Source organism: Peromyscus eremicus, chromosome 14, assembly GCF_949786415.1.
Source record: "Peromyscus eremicus chromosome 14, PerEre_H2_v1, whole genome shotgun sequence".
NCBI classification, from domain to species: domain Eukaryota; kingdom Metazoa; phylum Chordata; class Mammalia; order Rodentia; family Cricetidae; genus Peromyscus; species Peromyscus eremicus.
Genome location: NC_081430.1, coordinates 77,206,290 through 77,228,684, shown reverse-complemented (window position 1 = coordinate 77,228,684; position 22,395 = coordinate 77,206,290). Strand labels below are relative to the sequence as shown.

Below are 22,395 nucleotides of genomic sequence, written 5' to 3'. Positions count from 1 at the left end.
AGCTATTCCCGGCCTCAATTCCCCCGAAATGCGTAACTAAAGGTGTTGCAAGGAGAAGCAATCATGATTAGGAAGGGTCCTCAGCCCGGTAGCTAGCGGACTTAACTCTTCCGTAGCTTCACCGTAGCGAGCCGGTGCTGTCACGTGACTCAAATAACTCTGGTACTTGATTTGCATCTTCCTTCTCCTAAGCCAATAGGAGTGGCGCTCTCATTCGTCATCCCAGCCCCTTCCACCACTCTTTGCAATGGGATCTGTCACCTGACTGGGCTCAAACATGGCTGCCCTGGAAGCGAAAATGCTTTTGACTCCCGGAGCAGGTGAGTGTAAAGCGCAGGGAAGACGGCAAGGGTGCTGTCCACGACCCCGCTAGGGGGAGCATCCCTGTCCCCCAGCCTCCCGGCTCTCCCGTTCGGTCCCAGATTGATCTCGTGATCTTTAATCCTCTGCCTTAACAGAAGGCTCAAACCAAAGGAGTGCTCATCCTTACCAACAAAGCACCCACCTAGAGGTTTGTAATCCGACTGACAAAATGTTCAGGAGCGAATGCGGAAGTAAATTTATGTGTCTGCGCTCCAAGCTAACGCAAATATTAAGATTATTATATATTGGGTCCGCGTTAGGAGATGGGATCCACCCCTTTAGAGAAAGAGACGGATCTCAAGAGGAGTTAGTAACAGGTCAAATTAAACCCAAAACAATAATTAGAAAAGTAAGTTCTGCCTTTTTCTTTCGGGCTAGTAGCTGGTGGTTTATCCAAACAGTTTCGTTTCTTCTCAGCTGGTGTTTTGTTTCTAGGAGATACTCCTCGCATAAGAAAATTAAAAATGTATTCCGCATAAGGCCTCTCTTTCTACCTCCCTGCACTCTGTGCTGGGAAAATGAGTTACCCATTTGGAAAAGAGGAAACCGCTACCGAGGAGCAGCTTTTTGAATTTTTCTGTGAGTGCCTGCGGAGGGGCGACTGGGAGTTGGCACAGGCATGTGTACCTCAGCTACACAAGGGACAAGGGGATATCCCCAAAAAGGTGGAAGACATACTACAGGCGCTGGTGCAGTGTCCCGTTCTGCTAAGGTAAGCGACCTCCCTTCTTACCAGGATCTCAGAGAGGAAGACACAATGTTCAGTATTTGGAGTCTGGTCTTTATGCCCCCAGTCAACTACTCAATTAAAAATTTAGCAAAACTAGCCGGGCGGTGGTGGTGGTGGTGGCGGCGGCGGCGCATGCCTTTAATCCCAGCACTCGGGAGGCAAAGGCAGGCGGATCTCTGTGAGTTCGAGGCCAGCCTGGGCTACAGAGGGAGTTCCAGGAAAGGAGCAAAGCTACACAGAGAAACCTTGTCTCAAAGAGGGGGAGGAAGAGAGAGAGGGAGGGAGAGAGAGAAATTTACGAAAAGGTTTCTGAAATCACTCCTTGTTTATTATCAATAGAAGATGCTGTAACCGCTTCTTGTCACCAAAAGACAAATCTACCCTCTCCTCTTACTTGTAAGAGTAATGAGGTGTGGCTTTACCAAAGGACTGAAAGTGCATTAACTGAAAACTTTGTATTTTGAAATAATTGTAGACCCACAAAAAGTTGAAAAATAATCGTGTTCAGGGTACTCCCTTTTCCAGCTTCCCCAGTTGTGACCTCTCATCCAGCTGTAGTAAAATATCACAATCAGGAAATTGACCTCAGTACATTAACTACAGTAAAGATCTTACTTGATTTTTACCGTGTTTAACTCTATATTTGCTTTTTACTTGTAATTCTGTGCAGTTTTACCCATACGAGGGTTGAGGTGACTGTCCTGTAATAAAAATACAGAAGTACTCACCACTACATAGGAATTCTCTCACTCCTTGCTCTTATACTGTATATTTACACCACGGCCCCTCCTTGCCTCTTGGTAACCACAGTTCTCCATTCTAGATCTTTAAATTCTTAGCAGTGCTGTGAACTGGTGTCATAGGAGCCAAATGTACTATTTTGTTCCTTCTGTTGTAAGCCTGTGGAATTATTGGATTAGCACATAAAAACCAGAGAAGCAACTCACTCTTCTGTTGTTTTTTTCTCCTTAAATTTGGGTCCTAGGATGTTACTCCCCAAACGACTGACTTCAGTCAGGCTTATGAATTCCTATAACTACATAGTTACAAATGAATTTCTATGAACTCCTTTTATTCTTTTGTATTTGATTAATGTTTGGTATTCAAAAGTACACTTAGGGGCTGGGTATGGTAGTTTAACCCATGCATCCCACCTGAGGCGGGAGGATTGCTATGAGTTCAAGACCAGCCTGAACTATGCAGTATGAGACCCTGTCTCAAAACAGTGAGTGGCGGATATATTTCACATGGACTGTGACTTTCTCTGGAGGAGTATTCCTACAAGTAAGCCTGAGCCAGGTGTGCTGAGGCTGTGGCTGTGGCTCCGGACACTCTGGAGGCTGAACACAGAGGAGACTCACCTGAGCCCGGAGTTCCAGCCCAAGAACACTCCAGCTGGGAAGATAAAACACGATTCGATAAGGTGGTCCAGACATTAGTGGAGGCTGGAAGTTACAGGGTTCTGTTTTGTTGAGCTGTTCCTTGCACTTGAGAATTTCTCATGAGGACTTGCCTGTTCAGGTTGAAAATAGCCTGAACTGAAAACTGAAATAAAATCTCGAGTCACAAAAGACAAAGGGTCAGGTGAAACTCCTCTTTTACTAAAAAATTCTTTTCCTTTTCAGATGCAGGCCAGATATCAACCCTCAAAGATTAGCCTGGCTCTGGCTTCTCGTACTGGAAAAATGGTTGAACCAAGAAAAAGTACGTGGGTTTACATTTAAATTTTTCCCTGAGGCCAGGACTGAGAAGAACTTAGGAGTTATGTTTTTCCTCCTGTCTGTTACTTCCTTTATTTCGTGGTTGGTTGTGGTCTTTCTCAGTTTTGACTGTGGAAATGATTTGCTTATTAATTTACCCTGGTACCTTAGCATATAATATCATTAGGAGTGGTAGTATTTTGTTATATATCTCTAGAAGTCTTGCTCTAGAAGAGAATTTTGTGGAGTTCAGTGACTATGCCAAGACAGGTGGGGTGGGAGGCACAAGCCTGTCATCCCAGCACTCAAGAAGCTGACACAAGAAGATCACCAGAGTCCAGGAGTTCAAAACTGGCCTGGGCAACATAATGAAACTGTCTCAAACACAGACACACACACACACACACACACACACACACACACACACACACACCACACACACACACACACACACACACACACACACACACACACACACGGAACATTTGACTCAAGAAAATGACTCCAGCAAAACCAGAGATGAAACCAAGATCTGACGTACCCCAACCCCTGTCCATTTTCCACTTCAGTATTATATTTAGCCTACATGGACTTGAAAGTAAGAAATGCAATTTTTAAATATCCATCATTTTTTCCCTTGTATTTATTGCTTTTACTCATCAGGATTATTTTGTTTGTTTAGTTCCATTTTTTTCACATTTGTCTCACCCATAACTATACCAAAAATTCCTGATCTAAATCTTTTTTGGTTATTGTTTTTCAAGACAGGATTTCTCTATGTAGCTTTCGTTCCTGTCCTAGAACTCACTTTGTAGACCAGGCTGGCCTCGAACTCACAGAGATCCTCCTGCCTCTGCCTCTCTGGTGCTGGGATCAAAGGTGTGTGCCACCACCACCCGGCCTAAATGTATTGTTTAGACAGACATTTAGCTGGTTGCCTAGCAAAGAGAAATTACAGAAAGACTAGCAGAAAGAGCAAGTAAGAGAAGCAGAACTGTAAAATAATGAAACCTAGGATAGTTAAGAGTCAGCACTAAAGAGAGAGAAAGGTAACAAAAATGAGGTAAAGAAAGAAAAAGAAGATTCACTAGCATTTGGAAGGGAGGGGAATGGAGGGGCTTTGTTACTGAATAAGGATCTCCCTATTACAAACACGAAGCCTGTTGAACTAACTGACCTTTCCTCTGGGGGGAGAGGTCTGCTGGCTTGCTGACTTGTGACCTCATTGGCTGCTTATTCTCTGGAAGGTTGCTCAACAACATCAGGTGGTGGATTTCACTTCCCTGGCTCCTTAGGCCAGACGGGGAATTGTTCTTGTTTTGGCCAATATCAGACAGATTGCGTAGTCCTTACAGCTCCAGTGATTCGCTTCTTTAAACAGTGCTAGGACTAGTTGTGTTGTTTGGCGAACCATAAACTGTTCGGTGATTACCAAGACTTCGGGTGCGCTTGGGAGTACTAGAGAGCCAGGTGTGTCGGCGTGCTCTGGACACGCAGAGCTGCTTGCTTTCCCAGGCTCCCATGGCCTGCCAAGGGCTGCCTTCTAATTGTTAGGTGAAGCGGTCCTGCTCTTTTCCTTTCCTTCATTCGCTTTTATCTTCTGTCTCTTTATCTTGCAGTGGTTTAGGCCTACATGTGTAAGCCTGTGTATAAAGGTTTAGCTACAAGATGTTTGCTGATAAGCCGCTACAAAGAGAGGAAAGCTAGAAATAACTCTCATGTCCATGGGACACGGGCCCGGTTAATAAATGGAAGCATATCTATATGCAATACACTATGCTGCTGTTTAAAATTATGTGGTAAATGAATTTTTGTTTGTTTGGTTGGCTGGTTGGTTTTTTGAGACAGGGTTTCTCTGTGTAGTTTTGGTGCTTGTCCTGGATGTGGCTCTGTAGCCCAGGCTGGCTTCAAACTCACAGAGATCCGCCTGGCTCTGCCTCCCAAGTGCTGGGATTAAAGGCGTGCGCCACCACCGCCCGGCTTGGTAAATAAATTTTCAGTGTCATTAGTCATACTTCTCCTTCATTGATTTTAAGTTTTATATATTATAGTTGTATTATAGCTTACATAGTTATATTTTTTTTAATTTTTCTAGATTAAAAATATATCACTAGGCTGGGCAGTGGTGGTGTACACCTTTAATCCCAGCACTTGGGAGGCAGAGACAGGTGGATCTCTGTGAGTTCAAGGCCAGCCTGGCCTACAGAGTGAGTTCCAGACAGACTCCAAAAAGCTACAGAGAAACCCTGTCTCAAAACAAAACAAAACAAAAAACCTAAAAAAAAGAAAGAAAGAAAGAAATGAAAATATATCTCAAAGTAAGTTCCAGGCAGCCAGAGCTGTTACACAGAGAAACCCTAGCTCCAAAAAAACCAACCAAACAAAAAAAACACATAGCTTCATGCCATGGGTTTCTTTTGATTTGGAGATGAAATACAGCACCCTCTGCCAGGCATGCATGCTAAATAGACATTAGATCCTTCCCTTTAGTTTTGTTTTGTTTTGTTTTTTCAACAACTGGTATACAAAGGATAGTGAACACCAAAAGCACGGTTGGATTAAAGAGGATTATGAGGGCATGCCCTCCAAGGCTTTCCTGTAGCTGTTTTGCCCACAGCAACAAAAATTCTTGATTGAAAAAAAGGAGTGATTTTTTTCAAAAAGAGGGAGTCAGGTTATGGTGTCGGTCTCATCCCAGCAGGAGGAAAACAGGGCAAGAGGACCTAAGTACAGGACCAGCTTGGGCTACCAGGCAAGACCGTGTCTCCAAACAGAGAAAGAAGAAGAGAAAAGCCACATGAAATGAACAAACCTTGGGGTTTAATCAGTATAGGCTTTAACTCGTGTGGGTGGGTGGGTGGGTGGGTGGGTGTGTGCCACGCACGCACACACAAAGCAATCGAAAATCAACATCAGGTCAGTTAGGTCTCTTCCTGCTTCTCCTTGTTTGTTTGTTTGTTTGTTTGTTTGTTTTTGGTTTTGTTGTTGTTGTTGGTTGGTTGGTCGGTTTGGGTTTTTTGGGTTTTTTTGTTTTTTGAGACAAAGTCTTTCATTAAACCCAACACTCATCAGTTTGGCTACACTGGCTGGCCAGAAAGCTCCCAGGACCCTCTTGTACTGGGATTATACACATTTAACCCTGGATATTTCTTGTTGTTCTTTGGTTTGTTATTGTGTTGTTGTGATGTTTGTATTTATGTATATAGATGTACATATGTCTGTGCATCTTAACAACTGAGCCATTTATCCAGTCCAGGTATTGTGTTTTTGACATTTTGTTTTGTTTTGTTTTGTTTTGAGAGACAGGGTCTCACTATAGCTATGTCTGACCTGGAACTCACTATGTAGACCATACTGGCCTTGAACTCACAGAGGTCTGCCACCCTCTGCCTCCCAAGTGCTGGGACTAAAGGCAGGTGCTGGGATTAATGGTATATACCACCACACCCAGCCCCCCCCTTTTTTTTTCAAATGTGGGTGCTAGGGATCTGAACTCAGGTCCTCATGCTTGTGGGGCAATCGCTTTTCGAACTGAGCCATCTTTCCAAGCCCCTGCATGTTAATTTAAAGAATGTTCAAGTTTAGCCAACTTTATTTCCAAAGGAAAGCATCTAAAAACATGGCCAGGAGGGCTGGAGAGATGGCTCAGAGATTAAGAGTACTGGCTGCTCTTCCGGGGGACCTGGGTTCAATTCCCAGCACCCACATGGCAGCTCACAACCGTCTCTAACCCCAGTTTCAGGGGATCTGATTCCTCTTCTGGCCTTTGCAGGCGCCAGACTTGCACATGGTGCACAGACATACATAAATCACCCATATACATAAAAATAAAAATAAATCTTGTAAAAAAATTGTATCCAGGGGGTAATGGCTAAAGGTAGTTGATCTTAGAGAAATAGCAGAAATAAGAGTAACTAAAGAGGAACTGTATTTGTTAAGCAAAGCATATACCTGACCTCTGTAATTGCTTATTATTCCTCTAGAAATTACTTTCTGCTGTTTTTCGGAGAAAACTTGAGTTTCTTTTTTTGTCAGAAGACCTCCAAGGTGACATTCCAGAGAACATCCTCAAGGTAAGAGAGCCTGAGGGCCATCTGCAGTCACTGAACAAGGTCAACTTTCAGGGCTGTAGGGGAGACAGGTCTCTTAAGATGTTGGCTGTCCTTTGTTTTCAGAGAAGCAATAGACAGGCCCCTCCAAGGGGAGTTTAGAGTGAGTATAACTTGCCTGGTTTTGGAATTCTGGAAGCAGATTGCCCAGCAGTACTGATCATAGCAGGCACTCAATTGTTCTTTGCATTTCACCTAGACGGAACTCATTACTTGGGTTTAAGATTTTTGAATTGTTGACCAATAGATGATAGAGAGTTTGAGGGAAGAAAGGAACTAATATTGATGGACTTGTCTTCTATAACAGACACACTAGTGTTTTATAGCTAATCATTACAACAACTTTCTAGAGGCAGATTCCAGCTAAATGTTGTCTTTGTCTAGATAAGCATGATTGTGTATGCCAATAATCAAGAATTTGAGGCCAGCCTGGGCTACATAGTAAAAACCTGTCCCTATTGCCACCCCCCAGAAAAAAGTTAGCAATCAATAGATAGATAATATATACATATAGTTATCCATATCTGTAGATAGATATCTTTATCTATAAGTAGGTATAGGTAACTATATCATCTATCAGATTGATAGCTTTTTTCTATAGAGAGATATAGTTAACTATATAGAAATATATATATATATATCAGTTGCTTCTTAGGTGCTTAAGACTCAATACTTCATTTATCTATTTTAACTCTTGTTAGCATCAAACCCAGGGTCTTACACATTCTAGACAGTCACTCTGTCCTTGGTCCACACCCCAGCCCGTTATTTGTTTTCTTAAGACCCTGCTTCCAGATAAGACATATAGGACTTATCTAAGAACTGACTTGCATTAGTTCAAGGGCTCATAGACTAGCAACTAATAAAAAGCCATCCCTGAACATTCTCTACAGATGTAGGAAACAATGCACATCCTCATGCCCCTTTCTTCTTCAGTCTGCCCATACAAGCAGACTATAGAGAACATGCTTTTAACTGTCGAGTTGAGGAGGTAGACTCAATACCTAATTGAGTTAATACATCGGAGACATATTTTTAATGAACCATACGGTACTCATTTAATTGTCCGAAGGTGTGTGGATTAAAAACATTAAGCGAGTGTCTCTGATGTCTGTTGCTAAAACTAAATACCACAGGCTGGGTAATTTGTAAAACAGAGATTTGTTTAGTTCATGGTTTGGACACTGGGAAAAATAACATAGCACTGGTGTCTGCCCGGCATATGGAAGTGCCTTCTTGTTGCACCATAACATGGCAGAGGGCATCACAAAGTGAGAGCGGACAGGTGTGCTAACTCGGGGGGGGGGGGGGGGGGGGGGGGGGGGGGGTTTTGTCTCTGTTCTTACAAAGCTGCTCATATCGTGGGAATTGGCCTTGAGATTAGATTCCGTCTAATCTTAACTCTCGTCTAAGGGCTCAGTCTCTAAATATTAACATGTGAAATTGGGAATTAAGTTTCCAGCACATGAACTACTTTGTTGTTGTTTGTTTGAGACAGTGTCTTGTCACATAGCCCAGTCTGGCCACAAAGTCTCAGCCTCTCAAGTGCTGGGATTCCAGGTATATGCTACATACCTGGCTGCTGACATGTGAACTTTTTTTTTTTTTTTTTTTTTTGGTTTTTCGAGACAGGGTTTCTCTGTGTAGCTTTGCGCCTTTCCTGGAACTCACTTGGTAGCCCAGGCTGGCCTCGAACTCACAGAGATCCGCCTGGCTCTGCCTCCCGAGTGCTGGGATTAAAGGCGTGCGCCACCACCGCCCGGCTGACATGTGAACTTTTAAGGTACACAATCACACCATAGCAGAAGGACTTTGTGAGAGGATAAAAAATGGACCATACCTTAAAACATGGACAGAGTTCAGATCAGTAGTTAAAAGCTGATATGTAGTATTCTTTCAAAAATAAATTGATTTGCCAGGTGGTGGTGGCGTACACCTTTAATCCCAGCACTTGGGAGGCAGAGGCAGGCAGATCTCTGTGAGTTCATGGCCAGCCTGGGCTACAGAGTGAGTTCCAGGAAAGGCGCCAAAGATACATAGAGAAACTCTGTCTCGAAGAACGTAAATAGATGGATGGATGGATGGATGGATGGATGGATAGATAGATAGATAGATAGATAGATAGATAGATAGATAGATAGATTTGCTTTTATGTGTGCATAATGCCTTACCTACCTACTCTATAAATGTATAGTCTTAATTTAGGTCACCAATATACACTTTGAGGAGAGTGGGGTGGGACTTGGATAACTGAGCTAATCGTTTTTAACCTCAGTCTCATCAGTAAGATGGGAATAACTATAGTATCTTCCTCTGGAGATTATCGTAATGGTTGATTGGTTCTTCCGTGAAGAGCCTTGAACAGTGGCTAGCTATACAAATGCCTATAGAAATGTTTGTTACTGCTGCCGAGCCATCACGACACACAAGTCATAACCATGTTGGTGGCCACTACAATCCCTGTCTTCATTCTCCACCCAGGAGCTGTTTGAAACCTTAGCCCGAAGCCCAGTAGGCAATATACCTGACAGAAGCCAGAGGTGGGAGAGCGGGGCCCCTCAGCTCAGCCCTGAAGCTGTCTCTGTGCTCTGGAATCTTCTGAAGCAAGCCCCTCAGCTAGCCCAGGCCCTGTTGGAGCTCCTGCTTGAGGATCACCACAGCGCCAGCCTCTGTCCCAGTCCTCTGCAGAAGACACTGCTGGGCCTCATTCGAAAGGGACTGCAGACCCTCCGGGACCCTGCCCCTCAGCCGCCTGGGGTGGCCGATGCTGTCTGTGGAGCTCTGCAGGCTCTGTGTTGCACTCTTGAGCCACCGGAGAGTGAATGGCGTGTCCTATGTGAGGAACTGTTGGAGACCTGCAGGACTGAGGGCAGTCCCCTGCAGGAGGAACGTCTGCTTGGTTGCCTGTTGCACAAGGCCGGACGGAGCCTACTGTCCCTCTATGGCCAAACCTATGCAGAGAAGGTGGCGGAAAGGCCACCAAAGGCCACACTTCCAGGAAAAGGTGTGTTCCTTTGGCTGTTTCTCCTTGTGCTTTAGTAAATTCCAGTGTGCCCTCTGAAGCTCTGGACTAGTATTGTACCTGCTTGTTGTCCAAGACAGGAGAGGCTAAGCACAACCACATAGCATGTTTTGTTGTTAGTGTCGTTTTGTTTGTTGTTTGTTTAAATCAGAGCTTAAGAAAAGAACAGGAACAGAAAAGAGCTTTGCAGAAGTTACTAAGAGGAATGAAGCATCTTTAAGATAAAGTGTAAACAGTTGGGTTTAACTTTTGCAAGAGTCTACTCTTGGGCTAGAAAGATTGCTCAATGGGTAAAGGTGCTTGCCACACCAGCCCAGTGATCTGAGTTCGAGCCCCGTAACTCACATAAAAGTGGAAGGAAAGAATGGACTCCATAATATGCACAGGCACACACACAATATAAAAATAACAATAATAAATTTTAAGCATATAAATATAAGCGCCTAGTCTCAGATTGATTGGTTTTCAGTGTGGACTGTAGCATGAGAAAAAGGGCCTCTTCGTTTCCTAGTAACCGTCCTGGTGTGCTGTTCAGTCTCCCCAGATCATCCGGATCCTGAGCGGGCAATGCTAGCCCTCTTCTCCACTCCCGACCCAGCCGACGCTTGGAAAATGGCCTTTTTCTACTGTCTGAGCAACAACAAACACTTCCTGGAGCAGATCCTGGTAAGTCAGGCTTAACTACTGTCCGTCATAGAAGAATCCAGAACCTCCCTGGGCCGTTTCGGTTTTCTGGTTTCTCTCCCACTCATGTATCCGGCTCCTGCCTTCTAATCAGTGACAGATCATCTGGTTGTCATCCCCAAGTCCCTAGGGTGAGAGGGGCGTCTGAGAACGTCCAGTTCCAGTCATAACTGATGCTGCAGTCACCTCATGTGGAACCTTTGGTAGGAAGGAAATGCCGGCTATGTATCAGCTCTCTGGAGGATGTAGAAAGCAAAGGCCACAGCAGCAGTACAAGGCCTAGCTGGCAGGGAAATTTAATTACTCTGGCTCTTGCCTTCCAAATTGCAACTGAACCTCATTTACTTCAAAAGATAGTTGTGAATCCCAACTTGTAGGTTGTATGCTATGCTAAGAGACGGGGATACAACAGAAGTCAGTCCCTCACTTCAAAATGCTTAGAATGTTGTACTTTGGTGAACATTTCTTTTTATGTAACCAACTACCCTAATGAAACTGGAACTCATTCTTTCAAGTTCGGGCAACCAGGTGACCTTTGGCTTACAGGTAACGGCGCTAACCCTGTTGAAAGAGGAAGACTTCCCAAGCCTTGGACGCCTGCTTGATAGAGAATTCAGGCCTCTCAGTCACCTGCTCGTACTCCTGGGCTGGACACACTGCCAGAGCCTTGAATCAGCTAAACAATTACTCCAAACCCTCTACAGGACCCAGGTAACTCATTCAGCACCTCAGGGTGCTCCAGAAATGAATGCCGAGGGGCTTTGGGCCTAGAAGAGTTCACCGTCTCACAGTCAGCTACAGTACCTGATGCCTGAGTCAGCGTTTTTTTCTTCCGCACTGATATAGGACCAAGGCCATGACGAGCTTCTCAGGGATGCCTGTGAAGGATTGTGGGCTCATTTAGAGGTCTTGGAGTGGTGTGTACAGCAAAGCAGGTATGTCCCTCTCAAGTCGTTACCATACCTGGGACACACTCAACCCTGTGCTCTATTTCAGAAAAACAAAAACAAAAAGATAGTGTTGAAATAATTGTTCCATCCATTAAACCAGGGGTTGGAGTGGGTAATGATTAGCTTCCATTTGTGACCATCACGTCACAGCCAAAGGATAATTTGGGGTCTGAAAAAACAACAGCTCACAATCACTAGGCATGTACTATAGCCAAGCCTTGTTCTAAGCCCCTTACAACATTCTGGTGAAGTAGATACAGACGTGATTCTTGCTTTGAATGTGGGATGCTAAGGGCCACTCATGGTGGCTCACACCTTTAATCTCAGCACCTGGGAGACAGAGGCAGGCAGATCTCTGTGAGTTCACAGCCAGCCTGGTCTACAGAGCGAGTGCCAGGCCAGCCAAGGTTACATAGTGAGACCTGCCATCGCCTAGATCTGAGTTCCATTTTGTTTCTTGTTCTTCTCACCAGTACTTCAGAAAGTAGCGGGAGGCGTGAGTAGAAGGGGTTCTCACTCAGAGTAAAGCCGAGGAAGCCTGTTTCAGAGCTACAGAGAGAATAGGCCTTAGGATCTTCGGATCTTCAGGCCCTTCTTAGACTCCACTGGTCAGAAAGGCCCTTCTTAGATCCTTTCTAGACAAGCAGCTAACTTGAGTTATATAATTCCTTCAAGGTGGATAAATGTTACCTTTTATCCTAGACCTAGTAAAATATAGTTTGAGAAAGTAAAACTTGGAATATTATCGGCCAGAAAAGAAAAACAAGAGGAAACAGAGCTGTCTCTCTGCAGGGCAATAATAAAAACTGCCTCCCTGTCCATCCTTCCGACTTTCTGTTTCAGCAGCCTCATACCAAAGAGAGAGCTCTTGTGTCACTTACATGGCGGGGACAGCCACTCAGTGCTCTACTCTCTCCATCACCTTACAAACCTTCCAGCCCTCGGAGAGGAAGAAGTCCTCAAGCTCTTACAGAAGGTGCCAGCTAAGGACCTCCAGCGAGAGCATGGTGAGTTGGCCATAGTGTCCTCACATTGTGTCGCCCAGGTCAGGGACCTTCCTCAGTAGAGAGCAGATATTTCCAATAGGGAGATGTTGTTTTCATTTGCCTATTAAAAGGACATTCCACAAACCACAAACCAGTGTTTCCATATTCCTTTTTTTTTTTCCTTTTCTCCCCACCCCACCTCCAGAAAGATAGGTAACTTGTTTGGCAAATTTCCTAAAAGAACTAGAATTCTGATTCCCACCTACAAGTATCAAAGGCTTCCAATGATGTACTTGACATTCGGCCATGTAAATCCATTGAGATGTACTTGGAGCTTGGGACTTGACTTTGAAAAAGGGCAGTAACAGGACCATGACTGGGGTACAAACCATATGGAGTATAAGTTAGCGCCCAGGTAATGGAGGCCATGCATCAGATAGAAGGAAGACTGGTGCAGGAAAGCAAAGAGGACCAAGCTGGTACTGACTAGGGGAGAGGCCTGGGAAGTTGCAGGTCAGACGCACAGGACGCTAAGAACTACAGATCAACCCGCTTTCCTTCAGCCGTGCTCGCTGCTCGTGCCTGAAAAGGTTAACTCTGAAGTTCTACCTGTTTCCCGGCTTCAGGTACCCAGGATGCCTCAGTCCCTGAGCACCTGAGCCAATGTCAGAGCCTGACCCTCTACCAGGGCTTCTGCGCCATGAAGTATGCCGTCTACGCCCTCTGTGTGAACTCACATCGGCACTCTCAGTGCCGGGACTGCAGAGACGGTGCCTCCGAGGAGCTGGCCGTGGTGGAGCCAAGCAATGATTGCCTTCCCTCCGCAGGTACAGAGCTTCCCTGTCCCTGGCATATGCAGACACCCTCCCCGGTGACCGCTGTGTGTGGTCACCATTCCCTTCCATGATGGAGCGCCCTCGATTTGAAAGCACACAGGAATGATCTTATCCACTTATCAGCATCTGCATCAAAGGGACCTGCTTACATCTTAATGGATCTTACTCTGATCATCTGGCATAGTATTTGCCAAATGTTTCCCTTTGTGTAGCTAGACACCCCAATAAGAATAGCATTCCAGGGGCTGGAGAGATGGAGTACTGGCTCAGGAGGCAGAGGCAGGTGGATCTCTGAATTTAAGGCCAGCCTGGCCTACAGAGTAAGTTCCAGGACAGCCAGGGCTACACAGAGAAACCCTGTCCTGAAAAACAGGAGAAAAAAAGAGAGAGAAGCCCTGTCTGCTCTTCCTGTCCTGAGTTCAACCCCCAGCACCTACATGGCAGTTTATAGTCATCTGTAACTGTGGTCCCATGGAATCTGATGCCCTCTTCTGATCCAGGTGTACATGCAGATAAAACACCCACATTCATGAAATACATAAGTTAATAGATTGATAAGTGCATTTATGTATGTGATATATAAATTGAAGCTTAGTTTTAAGAACCAGTACTCCAATTAGAAAATACTTAGGATTTTTTTTCCTTTTCCCTCCCTTCCTTCCAAGTTGTACTGTGTCATACAAATAGAAATTGATGTAGCCTGGTTTGGCCTCAAACTCTTAAGCCTCCCAAACACTGGGATTACAGTCCTGAAATACCATGCTTAATTCTGCTTCCTCCTCCTTTTCCTCCTTCTCCTTCTCTTCTTTTAAATTTATTTTTTAGATTTTTTTTTTTTTTAAATACATGTAGGTGTTTTGCCTGCATGTATGTCTGTGCACCATGCACATGCCTGCTTTCCACAGAGGCCAGAACACAACATCAGATCTCCTTAAAACTGGAGTTGCAGAGGTTACGAGCCATCAAGTGGGCACTGGGAATCAAACCCAGGTCCTCTGGATGAGCAGCCATTGCTCTTAACTGCTAAGCCGTCTCCCCAGCACCTTCTTTTTTATGGCCGAGTTTCATTCTGTAGCTCAGGCTGCCTTAAACTTGGGGCAATCCTCCTGCCTCAGCCTCCTGAATGCTGGGATCAGAATTGTGCTACCACATCCTTGTCGAATATCAAATGTTTAAGAGACCTAGGTAGCCTGAGGTTGTTGTTATAGTAACAGGAGGTGAAAACAGAATTGAGGGGTAAGGAGTCCATGTTACCTTCATCCCTAGAACTGAAACACGGTAAGGAATAATGTCACAACTGAAGAGCAGAACCATAGGGCATGTTCAGTGGGCTACGCTTTGTAATGTTTCCCTCTCTCTTCTCTTCCTCTGGCCTCTTCTCTATTCATCCTCCTTAGGTGCTTCCCATCTCTTCCCAACATACCTGGCCAGATGCCGACAGTATTTACACAGTATCCCCGACTCTCTGTGCCTGGAAATTCTCGAAAACATCTTCTCTTTGCTCCTCATTACCTCCGCCGACCTTCACCCGGAGCCTCACCTGCCGGAGGACTATGCCGAGGAGGAGGACATCGAGGGGAAACGCCCCTTGGGTTTGAGGTCCCCGTCAGAGAGTCCTCAGCACATAGCCCTTCCTGAGAGGAGGTCAGAGCGGGGTTCCCTGGGGGGACCCAGGAGCCTTGCTCACACAATGCCAAGCTGTCCAAAGGCAGAGCCAAAAGACAGTTCGCCAGGGCCTCCTAAGCACAGCTTTTTGGACCTAAAGCACTTTACTAGTGGCCTGAGTGGATTCCTGGCTGACGAGTTTGCAATGGGAGCGTTCCTCAGCCTTATTCAGGAGCAGCTGGATGAGATCAGCAGCCACAGCACTCCCGAGGAGACAAAGCCGCCAGAAGGCCAGAGCTGTTCCGCAGGCAGAGGTGGGCTGCAGAACCGCCTGCACCAGTTCTCAAAGGTTCTCTCGGAGGCCCAGTGGCGGTACAAGGTGGTAACAAGCAACCAGGGCTCAGGTGAGAGGAGGGAGACGGAGCTAGAAGGTCTAGAAAGTAGGAAAGGAGAAAAGTTCCGGCAACCTGGGCAAGGGGCAGGCACGTGGGAGCCACACCCTAATCCAGGGAATATGACATCTCAGAGCTTAGTGAAGATTGCCCCTGCCCGTTTCCACAAGGTGTCACATCACAGCTGATCACTGTGCCTGTGTTTGCTATTCCAGAAGAGCAGCCTTCCCGAAGATACCGGCCCATTGCCACAAGGCACTCTAGTCTCCGCCGAGGTCGTCGGCCTAGAAGGACCCGGGCAGGTGATCCACAAAACTCTCTCTTCAAGTCTTGTTCTCATACACCTGGCAAAGAGGCATACTGGCGCTTGTCTAATGTTCTTCTAGGCAGAGCACACGGTCAACATAACAAAAGTTGGAAGATCCTCCTAGTCCCACCCCTTCCCAAGTCAGGTCGTAACAGTTTCTTACCTAGCCATCCAGAAGTTTCCCACACAACATGCATATCCCTTCACATATGCATAATAACACCACACACACACACACACACACACACACACACACACACACACGCTATAAACACTCTAGTTGAGGTGAAGGACAGCATGAGAGAAACCTGGGAAAACTACGTGAAGCCGCCCAGTTGATTGGTTTGGGACACGGGCCGAGTTTGCATCCACCTGAGTCATCCAGCCCCAGAACATGCATTCCATTTCCTTTTCCACAGAGCAGCCTCAGCAGCAGGCCAAGGGGACTCCCTTGATGGGTGATACAGCCTCCACAAGGCCACACTAAGGGACCTCCAGCCTCCATTGGCAAATCTCAGCACTTTGGAAAACTAATACTGAGCCACTCTCCTCCTGGGTTTAATTAAGGTGGCCCTTGTCACCTACCTTTTCATGTTTGGAGACACGTCCTCTGTGTCAGAAAACGTCATGACTCCTCTTTGTGCCCTGCTCTTCCCTAGTCATGATTAGTTGTGCTTTTATTTTACCAAGCCATTGCTAGTACTTAGCAGATGGTGATCACTAGCTCCGAGGACTCTGAGACCCCACATGGTAAAAACCGCTGGTATAGACTACTACCCAGAGAGCTCCGGGACCGCGTCGTACCTGCCGTCCATCCTTGCCATGGTCACCCTTTATCCTCAGTCTACCCAGATCTCGGCGTGTAGGCTGGCTTTGCAGTTTACACACTATAAGGAGTTGGTGACCGAATTTCACTCTTCTACCCCTAGATGGCCGGGAAAGAGACTCCAACCCACCATCCCTGGAGAACACAAGCAGTGAGCTGAGTACAAGCACTTCAGGTATCTGGGTCCCACCCTGCTACTGACTGTAGGCGGCTCTGCCCGTGTCCAGACTTGCCGTTCCCTGCGGTGTAAACACCAGAACAGAACCTCTGTTCAAGGTTCATTCTGCAGACAACGGAGCGGATGTCAGCCAGGAAAAGAGTAAAGGCTTTCTCTCTCAGTTAACTTACCCAGCAGCAGCGAGAAACAGGTGGCTAGTCAAGGAAGGTAGTTGGTACTTGTAATAAATGTTTACCTTTCACTTAAACAAAAACCAAGACCCATTTACAGATCTTTCAGAGGAAATATAGGCGCGAGGAGGGAGGTGACAAGTCCGTGTTTTCTCCTGACTGTGTCCAACGTTCTTACACCCAACAGAAGGGAGTCTGAGTGCTGTGTCTGGGCAGCTGGAGCTGGACAACCGGTTGCAGCCCCAGCCTCAGAGTTCAATCATCCCCATGATGTTCTCCCCACCGGAGTCACTGCTGGCATCCTGTATCCTCAGGGGGAACTTGGCAGAAGCCCATCAGGTAAAGGGAGACTTGTCATGGTAAAGCATGCTAAGTCAGCCCCCCCGATAGGCTGTCATATTGGGCCTCCGGGAAAGCTAAATATGCATGTGACCCCAAAAGTACTTGAGAGGGCTTGCTGGGGGTCACATTGAGCAGAAAAAAAAACAGAAAGGAATTTCCACATGTGCAGGCCCAGTGGTTGGCACTGCGGGTTTAGAGACATTGAGTTATTTGTATTCTTTTGTTTGTTTGTTTGTTTTTGGTTTTTCGAGACAGGGTTTTTCTGCATGGTTTTGGTGCCTGTCCTGGATCTCGCTCTGTAGACCAGGCTGGCCTTGAACTCACAGAGGCCTGGCTCTGCCTCCCGAGAGCTGGGATTATAGGCGTGCACCACTGCCGCCCAGCGTTATTTGTGTTCTTAATACAAGCAGCGTTTTAACAAAATAAAATAGCCACAATCTCACCACCTCCAAACAGAGAAACTTCTGTTTCTTTCTTCATACTCCTGTGAACATACCTGTGTTTCTATATAGTTAAAAATCATAATGCGATAGCTTTTGGTAGTACACAGAATGGCAGTTCAGTTCAGCATACAGCATCGGGGCTAGCAAACTGGAGTGCCTGGAATAGCAGTCAGAACGTCTCAAGCTCTGTGAGCCTTGATCCTCTGTGGACAGTTGTAGCTCAGTATAATTCTTGCATCTCCCACTCATAGTAAGGTTAAGAAGATTATACAGGAGCCATGAGAAATGTAGGAATCCTCTGTGTTGTTGAGTCTCAATAGCATTAAGTACCACTCTTCTGTGCTTCAAACACTCCAAGAGTTTTTTGAAACTTAATGCTGGTCCCTGAACATCTAGGTTAGAATTTTCTATGGCACGACTCCAGGTATTAAGTAGATCTGGGGGAAATCTCCATGCTAAGATGATCTTTCCTTAACTCCCCCTGTTCCTTTTAGAGTTCCTACTTTCATGATTAGGATTCTCTGGACAAGGCAGGGGATCCCCACACTACATGCTTTCCTTTGTTGTTCTTTCTGTAGTGCTGAGACTTGAACCAAGGCTCTCACACATGCTGGGCTTTACAGTGAGTTAACTCCTGGATCAAAAACAGATCCTGGTCTCACTGTTCTGTTGTTGCTTCCCAGCCTTTCTTCAACCTGAACAGCTAGGAGTTTACATGGTGCTTTCTCCCCTAAATACTGCACATTTGTCTTCCTTTCCTTAAACCTTGGTGTGGGTGTGGTGTGCGCGCTTTATTTTTTTTAACCTAGTTACAAAACAAGTTCTACATATTACAAACAGTATTAACAAGAAAATAAAATTAGTTTTAACACTATCATATAGAAATAACCTATGTAAGCCAGGTGGTGGTGACACACACCTTTAATCCCAGCACTTAGGAGGCAGAGGCAAGCGGATCTCTGAGTTCAAGGCCAGCCTGGTCTACAGAGTGAGTTCCATCCAGGACAGCCAGAGCTGCACAGAGAAACCCTGTCCTGGAAAACCAAAACGGAAAAAAGAAGCAACCAGTGTTAAAGATGTGTATATTTGGCCAATATTTTTCCAATGAACATCATCACATTTAAGTCATTTTCTTTCTGTCCGACACACAGATTATTTTCAGCATTATAATAATGCTCTGGAAACAAGATCACCTTTATGTGTAAAGCCTTTGGAATTATTTCCTTAAGGAAAGTTCTCATAGCTAGGTATGGTGGCTCACACTGGTAAGCCCAGTACTGAAGCAGGAGGACCGCTGTGAATTTGAGGCCAACCTGGGCTATAGAATAAGAGCCTGGCTCAACAAAGGGGTGGAGTGGGAGGATGAGAAGGGAAGGAAAGGGGTCTCACCTAAATTACTAAGTCAAAACACATTTTAGGGCAAGTAAAATGTCTCGGTGGGTACAGGCACTTGCCACCCAGCCTGAAAACCTGAATTTGACCCCTGGGACCCACATGGTTGGAGGAGAGAATTGACTCCTGCAAGTTCCTCTCCAACTTCCACCTATGTACTATGGTACTCATGTACCCACACACATTCCCTCTAAATAAATAAATAAACATAATTATTAAAAAGTATGTTTTTAAAAATACATTTTGAGCCGGGCGGTGGTGGTGCACGCCTTTAATCCCAGCACTCGGGAGGCAGAGCCAGGCGGATTTCTGTGAGTTCGAGGCCAGCCTGGGCTACCAAGTGAGTTCCAGGAGAGGCGCAAAGCTACACAGAGAAACCCTGTCTCAAAAAACCAAAAAAAAAAAAAAAAAAAAAAAAATACATTTTGAAAGTTTAAAAGATTCCCAAATTATCTCCAGTGGTTGTGGCGTACCCCTGCAGGGTCTATTCTTACACTTTGTTAGTGTGTTAGGTATTAAGTAGTATCTCTGCAGGTTTGTGTCAACTGGACACAATCATCAGAGGCGAGGGAGCCTCAACTGAGAAAATGCCTCCATAGGATGGAGCTGTAGGCAAGCCTGTAGGGCTTCTAAATTAGTGATTGATGGGGGAGGGCCCAGCCCGTTGTGGGTGGTGCCACCCCTGGACTAGTGGTCCTGGATTCTATAAGAGAGCAGGCTGAGCAAGCCAGTAGGCCGCACCCCTCCATGGCCTCTGCATCAGCTCCTGCCTCCAGGTTCCTGCCCTGTTTGAGTTCCTGTCCTGACTTCCTTCAGTGATGAACAGCAGTACTAAAGTGTGAGCCAAATAAACCCTTTCCTCCCCAAGCTGCTTTGGTCATGGTGTTTCATCACAACAACTAAAATAGTATCAGTTGCTTAAATTCCTGGTCAGGAAGAAAATGTTCTTGTTTGTGTATTTCCTGTCGGTTTCTCCTCTGAAGTCACAGGTAACATTTGCTATTTCCTTCTGACCTTTGGTGATTTCATTTATGGACTTGTATGAGCTGTTTTTTATTTGGTCTCTTCTTAACATTCAGTCCTAACTGGGTGTAGTGGCACATGCCTTTAATCCCAGCACTTGGGAAGCAGAGGCAGGTGGATCCAGGCTGCCCTGGTCTACATAGTGTGTTCTAGGACAGCCAGTGCTACACCGAAAAACCGTGTCTCTAAAAGAAAGACCCGATGCTCCCTGATGCTCTAAAATGGCCGTCTTGGGACCATGGTCTCCCGAATCGGCCCAGCATGCTATCGCTAGATGTTCCCAGACTGTGTGGACCCACCACCGCCACACCCCTGCCTTTCTCGTGACAGGTGGTATTCATGTTCAACCTCAAGTCCTCCCCGAGTGCCGGGGAGCTGATGTTTGTAGAGCGTTACCGAGAGGTGATCCAGGAGCTGGCCCGGGTCGAGCACAAGATTGAAAACCAGAGTTCCGATGTGGGTAACAACACCGTTCGGCGCACTGGCAGTGGGCGCTCCACTCTGCAAGCCATTGGCAGCGCCGCAGCGGCAGGTCAGTGTTCCACGCTGACGTCAGAGATGGAGGGGGAGCTGGGGTGGTGGCGGAAGGGGAGAAACAACCCAAATCGTCATGAGAAGTCGCCAGAAACGGAAAGCAGGACACCCGTCCCAAAAGCCAGCGAGCCAATCCTGCTTATCATCCCCCACTTAAGTTAAAGAGCAAGAGTGTTGGCCCGGTGCATTTTGGGATCCCTCACTTGGGCATTAGAGGACTGTTAGGAGTTGTTCCTTTCTCTTGCAATTATTCAGCGGTAAAGCGTATTTATTACTTGCCGTTCCTAAAATGAAAAATCGCTGGTTTGTAGCCTGGGGGCCACCTGTCAGTTCCCAGCTGTGGCCGCCCACTCCAACAGCTGCCTTCCCTTCTTTCTCGAAGCTTGTGCCACATTCTCACCTCTCCCGTTGCTCCCCAGACCCCATGTGTCAGGTTACCATCATGTGTCGCCCCTTAGAATTGCTTCCAGAAACTTTCCAGGCCTACTTAAAACACATACCCAGGTCCCCATGCTTGCCCAGCAGGGGTCATCACCCACTGCGCTGGCGCTGGCCTCTCCCCGGCCCCCTCTTTAAAACATGCTTCAGCACATCTTTTCAATGGCTTTGCTAGAAAGGGGCTCTTACAACAGTACTGCTGTCTACTTTGCTTTCTTAGCAGTGTGTTTAGAGAGTGTTTCCACTTGCTCTGCCCTGATCCGCACTTTCTCGCCTGCATTAGATCCTATTGGGAAGAAGCGCTCCTTCATCACTACCTCCTGGGTTTATTGTGGCCTTTTTTTCTTGCCTTTGTTTTGATTCCGTAAGAGCGGGCCCTAATGATAAGTGTGTGCAGATCCTGTGCACAAAAACCCTGGGCAAACTACTCCTCATACTACGGTGGTAGCTAGACTCACCTAACCCTTGCTTTTTGCTCTTCACTGCTGCCATGTCCAGGAATGGTGTTTTACTCCATCTCTGATGTGACTGACAAGCTCCTCAGCCCCTCCGAAGACCCCATCCCCACACTCCGGGAAGATTTTTGGATAAACGCTGCTCTGACGGAGCCCACCACTCCTCTCAGAGAAGTTCTGGAAGACCTCAGTCCCCCTGCCATGGCTGCCTTTGACCTGGCTTGCTGCCAGTGCCAGCTCTGGAAGACCTGTAAACAGCTCCTAGAAACAGCCGAGCGGCGACTGAGCAGCAGCCTGGAGAGCCGGGGTAAGTAGGGTCGGTCACCTCTCTCCATTCCCGTCCGTCCATCCATCCATCCATCCATCCATCCATCCATCCGTTCATTCATGTCAGCTGTAGCGATGAGCTCAGCAAACCCTAAGAAGTTGTGGAGAGAGTAAAAGGAGAAAGAATTATTGATGCCCTCATCCTAATGGCATAAATACAGATGTTGGGTGGCTCACATTCATACCCTTATCCTAATGGCATAAATACAGATGTTGGGTGGCTCACATTCATACCCTCATCCTAATGGCATAAATACAGATGTTGGGTGGCTCACATTCATACCCTCATCCTAATGGCATAAATACAGATGTTGGGTGGCTCACATTCATACCCTCATCCTAATGGCATAAATACAGATGTTGGGTGGCTCACATTCATACCCTCATCCTAATGGCATAAATACAGATGTTGGGTGGCTCACATTCATACCCTCATCCTAATGGCATAAATACAGATGTTGGGTGGCTCACATTCATACCCTCATCCTAATGGCATAAATACAGATGTTGGGTGGCTCACATTCATACCCTTATCCTAATGGCATAAATACAGATGTTGGGTGGCTCACATTCATAGACAGCA

The 22,395-nt window shown here is 46.2% G+C and overlaps 1 protein-coding gene across 1 annotated transcript in view; it reads left to right on the top strand.

The window, feature by feature from the left end:
• Window positions 1-207: 207 nt before the first annotated feature.
• Zfyve26 (zinc finger FYVE-type containing 26) overlaps window positions 208-22,395 on the top strand; it is a 63,700-nt gene continuing 41,512 nt past the window's right edge. The window contains exons 1-16 of the mRNA XM_059279096.1: window positions 208-320; window positions 799-1,075; window positions 2,719-2,797; window positions 6,777-6,866; window positions 9,384-9,906; window positions 10,460-10,590; window positions 11,155-11,319; window positions 11,455-11,543; window positions 12,402-12,565; window positions 13,171-13,371; window positions 14,778-15,389; window positions 15,593-15,679; window positions 16,614-16,685; window positions 17,046-17,197; window positions 20,389-20,590; window positions 21,529-21,792. Of these exons, the coding sequence (XP_059135079.1) occupies window positions 882-1,075; window positions 2,719-2,797; window positions 6,777-6,866; window positions 9,384-9,906; window positions 10,460-10,590; window positions 11,155-11,319; window positions 11,455-11,543; window positions 12,402-12,565; window positions 13,171-13,371; window positions 14,778-15,389; window positions 15,593-15,679; window positions 16,614-16,685; window positions 17,046-17,197; window positions 20,389-20,590; window positions 21,529-21,792 (3,025 nt within the window). The 5' untranslated portion in view covers window positions 208-320; window positions 799-881. The remainder of the gene's footprint in view (window positions 321-798; window positions 1,076-2,718; window positions 2,798-6,776; window positions 6,867-9,383; window positions 9,907-10,459; window positions 10,591-11,154; window positions 11,320-11,454; window positions 11,544-12,401; window positions 12,566-13,170; window positions 13,372-14,777; window positions 15,390-15,592; window positions 15,680-16,613; window positions 16,686-17,045; window positions 17,198-20,388; window positions 20,591-21,528; window positions 21,793-22,395) is intronic.